At 42.0% G+C, this 7,500-nt stretch overlaps 1 protein-coding gene across 1 annotated transcript in view; it reads left to right on the forward strand.

Moving 5' to 3' along the window:
• The window catches only part of LOC125025091 (carotenoid-cleaving dioxygenase, mitochondrial-like), a 9,770-nt gene that overhangs the window by 1,302 nt on the left and 968 nt on the right, over nt 1-7,500 (forward strand). Inside the window, exons 3-10 of the mRNA XM_047613002.1 lie at nt 1,431-1,564; nt 1,861-2,014; nt 2,504-2,660; nt 3,113-3,327; nt 3,753-3,899; nt 4,505-4,609; nt 5,348-5,551; nt 6,556-6,711. Of these exons, the coding sequence (XP_047468958.1) occupies nt 1,431-1,564; nt 1,861-2,014; nt 2,504-2,660; nt 3,113-3,327; nt 3,753-3,899; nt 4,505-4,609; nt 5,348-5,551; nt 6,556-6,711 (1,272 nt within the window). The remainder of the gene's footprint in view (nt 1-1,430; nt 1,565-1,860; nt 2,015-2,503; nt 2,661-3,112; nt 3,328-3,752; nt 3,900-4,504; nt 4,610-5,347; nt 5,552-6,555; nt 6,712-7,500) is intronic.

Below are 7,500 nucleotides of genomic sequence, written 5' to 3' on the forward strand. Positions count from 1 at the left end.
GGGTGTTGAAGAGTTGTGGCTATGGTGGTGGTGATGGTGGTGGTGATGTTGGCGATGGTGGTGGTGATGGTAGCGGTGGTGATGATGGTGGTGGTGATGGAGGAGGTGATGCTATGGCTAGATGTTAAAAGGTATGTGTGGTTCTAATAGTGATGATGAGAGTGATAGTTTTATGTCCAAAAGACATGGGTAGGAATAAATGATGGGTGATGCTGAAGATGGTGACTCGTAGGAGGTGATGATGGTGATGTTCTGTGCTATGGTGAGCTTATGTAAAAATGTTAGGAGTGGAATCGCTGAGATTAATAACAATGGTGGTGGCTAGTTTACGTTAGATTACGTTAGAGTTCTTAAATGCATAGATAGTTAAAAGGAAGATTGTGATGATAGTGATGATAGTGATAATGGTCTTCGTCAGGTGAGATCATGTTCGGATAAAATGAATATGATACGAACTGATGATAATGATGAATAAGTAGTCTTGATGAGCTTTCAAAAGTTATAATGATAATGATGCTTTTTATTAAAAAGGACACTATGAAGGTAAAGTTCTCCACAAACACTACATTATCTTAGGCTATAAAAAATAGGGAGATTTTTTATTTTATTTTATTTACTTGTTTTTCATTATGCACTTGAGATTGTATCTTGAAAATAAATACATTTGATTAATGTAGTCATTCATTTCTCTCTTATTTTTGCAATTTACTTCTTCAAATCATACTACTACTACTGTTATTACCATTTTTGTTATTACTTATTATTATTAGTGGTTATTACTTATCATTAATATGATTATCATCATCATCATCAATTTCTACTATAGTCTTTATAATCGCCCTTGCCATTGCTGTTGATGTTATCAATTGTAGTATTATCATCATCACCATTATACCTACCAACCTTCTTATCATCACCATCATCATTCTCTTCCTTCTTCTTCTCCTCATCACTACTCTACCTCTCGTATCTATAATCTTCCTTCTTTTCTCCCTCATCCTCCTTCTCCTTCCTTGCTCTCCATCGCCATCCCCTCATCTTCTCCCCATCACTCGAACTCTCTTATATATATTATTGCCTGCTTGTCCTTTCTTCTTTTTCTTTTCATCACCATGCTCCGCCTCCTCCACATCTTCCTCATCACCATCCTCCTCTTCCTCTCCAATTTCCCTCCTCATTTTTTTCCCCTTTTATACCTTCTTTTCATCACCCTTCCCCTCCTCTATATCATCAGCATCATCATTCTTTCCTTCCCCCTCATCATCACCCCCTTAATTCTGTTATCTTTATTTTTCTTTGTATCTCGTTAACCTAACACGGCGTGTGTGTGTGCGTGCGTGCGTGCTCGTGTGCGTGCGTACGTGTATGTGTCTGTGTACATCATTCACTCTTCCATACATATCTATAATTCCCCCCTTTCCCCTCCCCAGGGCGGCGAGGCCACGTACAGGTCCCGCATCCTCGAGAGCGATTCCTACAAGAGGAACTCGGCGGCGAATCGCATCGTCGTCGACGAGTTCGGGACGCGAGGCTACCCCGACCCCTGCAAGACCATCCTGCAGAAGTACGTGTTGCAAGGCTGGTGTTTGAGGGGGGATGGGGGGGGGGCAAAGAAAGAAAGAAAGAAGAAACAACACACACGAACACGCACACGCATACACAGACACACACACACAAGCACATACGGAAATATACTCAAACCGGTACACACTCAAACCATCTCTAAATAAATATTTCGGTAACATTATAAAACTTATATAAAATACAACTCTGATACGCAACAGTAAAACTATATAACCATAACAAATTTCATCATACAACACGTATATCAATTCTAAAACAATTTCCACCTTCTCGTAGATTCATGAGCACTTTCGCCGGACCAGACCTTGACGGGATGACAGATAATTGTGCCGTGAATGTCTGTTTCTATGGCGATCAGCTGTTTGCCATGACAGAGACCAACAAAATGAGGAGAGTTGATCCAGATGATTTAAAAACCGTCGGAGACAAGGTTAGAGGTTGAGTGGTTGTGTTTTTTTTTCTTCTCTGTTGTGTTTATATCATGATTGGGAGGTACTAATTAAGTGTTTATTCCCTAAGACAGATGGACGAAGGAGGAAATCGTGTTGGATAGCTGTACTGTACAAGTTATCATGTTATTTATAGACCTGTTCTTTCGGAGACGAAACAGAATTATGCTAAATTACGATTTTCACTACTAGTTGTACCTTGAAATTATAATTTATTCCTACACAAAGGGTATACATTGCCAAACTACAAAAGGCACAACGCACATACGGAAATGTAGGCCTGTTATTTTTGCTATGATTCTTTTTTTGTTTTTTAAAACGGACGATTCTTTACGACATTAAGTCCTTACTAAATGCAAAATACAAACAATAAAAAACCTATAAACCACAAGCACTTATTTTTTTCGTAGTATCACCAACACCTCCCATCTGTATCCTGTACTTAACAGCATAACTACTCACTCCCGCAGACCAACGTCACCAACTATGTGGCCGTCAACATGGCAACAGCGCACCCCCATGTGGAGCCCGACGGCACCGTGTACAACATGGGGAATTCCTTCATGGGTGCCAAGGGACCCACCTACAACGTCATCAAATTCCCTCCCAAGAAGACGCTGCCTTCTGGTATGGTGATCTATGCATTTATTCTTTTTATTGCTATTATTTTTTTGTTTACATTCGATAGTGGAAGGAGTGAAATAAACTGTCTATAGCTGTTTATGTTGAAGAGGGAGAGGGAGAGGGAGAGGAAGATAGAGATAGGTAAATAGAGAGCGAGAAAGAGAGAGAGAGAAAGAGAGTGAGTGAGTGAGTGAGTGAGTGAGTGAGTGAGTGAGTGAGTGAGAAAAAGAGAGAGAGAGAGAGAGAGAGAGAGAGAGAGAGAGAGAGAGAGAGAGAGAGAGAGAGAGAGAGAGAGAGAGAGAGAGAGAGAGAGAGAGAGAGAGAGAGAGAGAGAGCTTATGTAAGTGTGTATGCGTACTCTTCTATTATCATATGTATCATATGTATCTTATATCATCATACGCACCTCCTTTTCTGTAGTGACTTGACCCCCCGCCCCTACCTCCCCCAAACAGGAAAGGTCCTGAATTCGTTCGAGCAGGCGTCCGTGGTGGCGTCGATCCCGTGCCAGTGGAAAATGCGTCCTTGCTACTACCACTCCTTCTCCATCACCGACAACTACTTCATCCTGGTGGAGCAACCGCTGGGCGTGTCCGTGCCGAAGCTCCTCGTCAACCATTACCGGGGAAAGTCCTTCATGCAAGCTATGGACTGGATTCCGGGCGCGAAGGTATGCGGACGCGGTCGGTCGCCGCCCCTTTGAGACACAGATTTTAGTAGAAGCGAGTGAGATCCGATGCCACGTGCACGAACGACAATTTCCACGGTAGAACCCATTAAGACACAAGCAATTTCCACGCTAAGAACGCATTAAGACAAACAAATATCACGCTAAGAAAACATTTAGACAAACAATTTTCACCCTAAGAACGCATTAAGACAACAATTTCCACTCTAAGAACGCGTCAAAACAAACCATTTCCACGCCAAGAACACAGTCAGACAAACAATGTCCAAGCCAAGAACACATTAAAACACATTAAAACACAATTCCCACGCTAAGAACACATTAAAGTGAACAATTTCCACGCTAAGAGCGCATTACCTCTCGCTCCAAACATCAATCAACTTTCGGGAAATCGGTTTCATCCTCAGACGAAGTTCCGCGTGGTGAGGCGCAGCGACGGCCACGTGCTGAAGGCCGACTACCAGGCAGACACCTTCTTCACCTTCCACGCCATCAACGCCTACGAGGAGGACGGGCACCTGGTGGTCGACCTCTGCTGCTTCGACGACGGCGCTGTGAGGACCTCTCTAATTGTTTCTCTTTCTCTGTCTCCCGCTTTCTTTCTGTCTCTCTTTCTCGTTTAAAATGTTTGATTCTGGTCTCTTTCATGCTTATCTGCTCTCTCTCTCCCTCTCTCTCTCTCTCTCTCTCTCTCTCTCTCTCTCTCTCTCTCTCTCTCTCTCTCTCTCTCTCTCTCTCTCTCTATATATATATATATATATATATATGTATGTATGTATATATGTATTGTATATTATATCATACGTATTATACATATATTATATATTATATTATATCATATTATTTTATATATATATGCATATATAGATATATATATATATACATACATACATATATACATATATATATATATATATATATATATATGTATACATATATACATATATATATATATATATATATATATATATATATATATATATATATATATATATATATATATGTATATGTATAATTATTTCTCTCTCCCGTATTTTTAAGTTAATTCAAATATTTTCAATCACTTCCATAGACGCACCATTCACGTGTCTAGAGCGTAGGACCTATACATGTACTAATTCTTTTTATTAAGTGACGCCCTTTCACCCTTACCGAGTAGGTGGTGAACCAGATTTGGCTGGAGAATATTCTAAAACCGTCGGAGACTTTCAACAAGGCTCTGCAGGCGACACCGAGGCGGTATGTTCTTCCTCTCAATGTTGAGGTGAGGACCGTCCTGAAAAGTTGCTTGTGTTTTCGTTTGTAGTGTTATTACTATTGGTTTTATTTTCATATTTATTACAAAAGTTGTTGTTGTTGTGATCATTATTATTGCTGTTGTTGTCATGATTATTGCGGTTATTATTAGTATCATTAACATCATTATCACCACCACCACTATCATTGCCACTGCCATTACCATAAGCATTACCATTGCCATTCCCATTATCATTACCATTACCAACACCACCACTTCCTCCTCCTCCTCCTCCTCCTGCTCCTCCTACTCCTCCTCCTTGTCCTCCTCATCCTCCTCGTCCTCCTCCTCCTCCTCCTCCTCTTCCTCCTCTTCCTCCTCCTCCTTCTCCTCTTCATCCTCCTCTTCCTCCTCGTCCTCCTATTCCTCCTCCTCGTCCTCCTCGTCCTCCTCCTCCTCTTCCTCCTCCTCCTCCTCTTCCTCCTCCTCCTCCTCCTCCTCCTCCTCCTCCTCTTCCTCCTCTTCCTCCTCCTCCTTCTCCTCTTCATCCTCCTCTTCCTCCTCGTCCTCCTCCTCGTCCTCCTCGTCCTCCTCGTCCTCCTCGTCCTCCTCGTCCTCCTCCTCCTCCTCCTCTTCCTCCTCTTCCTCCTCCTCCTTCTCCTCTTCATCCTCCTCTTCCTCCTCCTCCTCCTCTTCCTCCTCTTTTTCCTTCTCCTCCTCCACCACCACCACCACCTTTCTCCAGCCCTCTCTCCCTCCCCCCAGCACTCGAACTCGGGGAAAAACCTGGTGACTCTCGCATCCACAAAATGCACGGCGATCAGAGACAAGAGCGGCGCCATCTATTGCCGGCCGGAGGACCTCTCGCAACACTGCATGGAGATGCCGAGAATCAATTATAAATTCAACGGCAAGAAATACCGATATAGTTACGGTTTCATCCCGACTAAAGGTCTCAACTGCGGCACGGTGGGTAACCTTTGTGATTCGTTTTGATGTGGCTTCGTGTTCGAAAGGTTTCATTGTTCGTGTTATGGAATTAAATATACACTAATATTAGCGAAAGGATACGTTGCTATATTGAAGATATTTCGTCAGAGATGAGTTGTGAATACAAAGTGTATAGATCTTGGAATGTCCAATATATTCAAATTATTTGATATAATTGAATTAAGCAAAATATAAAGATCGTTAAGCAGTTCAGCCTAAAACATTTACTATAAAAAATAAGACATAAACATAGACATGAACAGTCCTTCCCTCCACTTTATTGAGTAATTAAGAGGTGATAACAGTCATTTCCTTCCATCCACTTAACTGAATTAATTAAGAGGTAATTACATTAATGGCACTTAACATTCCTGCCACTTAATTGGTCAATTAAGAGGCAAGAACAGCAACTGCATTCAACTTTCCTTCGATAGAAATCCAACTAATCGAGAGTTATTATCACAGTAATGGCACTTACCATTCTTCCCTTCTTCTCAGTTGATTAATTAGGAGATAATCACAGCTTATCACAGCTGTGGCACTCACCACTGGGGTAATTGCAGCACTAAGGACATTTTAACTTCTTTCCTCCCACTTCAGCAAATCAATTAAGAGAAAAATCACAGTAACACCCCAGCAATGGCACTTATCATTCCTCCTTCCGCTTAATTAATTGATTTAGAGACAAATCACCGTAATTTCCCTCCTTCCAACCAAGAAAATCAACTGAGAGAGAAATCACAGTAAGATGCCACCAGTGCCACTTAAACATGAAGTAAGTCAACGCTACAAGGTCAAGAGGTAATCACAGCAACACTTACCATCCCTCCCTTCCATCATTCACAGCAAACATCACACCAGCAACACTTACCATCCCTCCCTTCCATCATTCACAGCAAACATCACACCAGCACCACTTACCATTTCCGAAAGACCGTCCATACATCCAGACTAAATATAATCCACATCCTGATCCACCGCAGCTGTGCAAGGTGGACGCGGAGACGGGAAAGACGCTCCGGTGGGAGCTCCCGGGCTTCCAGGTGTCGGAGCCCGTGTTCGTGGAGCGGCCGGGGGCCAGCGAGGAGGACGACGGCGTGGTGCTCGCGTCCCTCCTCAATGAGAAGGAGCAGAAGGAGGTAGGGGCAGAGGGAGAGCGGAAGGGTGAAAGTGGCAGAGTGAGAGTGTAGAGTGAGAGTGGCAGAGTGAGTGATAGAGTAAAAGTGACTGAGTGGCAGAGTGAGAGAGACGGGGAAACAGAGACAAAGAGAGAGAGAGAGTGAGTGATTGAGCGAGTAAGTGTGAGAGAGAGAGTTGTGTTTATATACCACTTATCTGCCTCAACTTCTAACTTTCTCTTTATCAGGCACACGCAAAGGCTTCTTACACCCACCTATGTATTTTTGCATAACGTGTAAGGATTTTTTTTATCGGAAATCCTGCATTTAAAATAAGATAATCTGAAACTCTTATATTAATTTTACCATCAGCTCTATCTTTTCATGTTTACACATCTTCCTGTCTGAATTATCCCTCAATCCAAACTATATTAATTTTAGTATGTTGGTTATCATTATCTTTGTATTCAAACGACCTGTTTAGAAATTGGTTGCCTCCTGGATAAAGGGTAAAGGTGATTAGATTTTGCTGCTCATGTTCAGTTAATTAATCCTTGTCGTTGGCGTCCGTTGCCCTGTAAATACAATTCTGTGTTGCATGTTGTGATGTAATTGTTACAAGAAAGGTAGTGTGTGTGTGTGTGTGTGTGTGTGTGTGTGTGTGTGTGTGTGTGTTTGTGAGAAAAGGAAAGAGAAAGAGTGAGAAAAAGAGAAATAAAGAAAAAGAAAAGGAAAGGGAGGTAAAAAGAGAGGTAAAGAGAAAGAGAGAGAGAGAGAGAGAAAGAAAAAAGAATGTAGAAAAATATATAG

This window comes from Penaeus chinensis, chromosome 4 (genome assembly GCF_019202785.1).
Source record: "Penaeus chinensis breed Huanghai No. 1 chromosome 4, ASM1920278v2, whole genome shotgun sequence".
In the NCBI taxonomy this organism is placed as follows: Eukaryota; Metazoa; Arthropoda; class Malacostraca; order Decapoda; family Penaeidae; genus Penaeus; species Penaeus chinensis.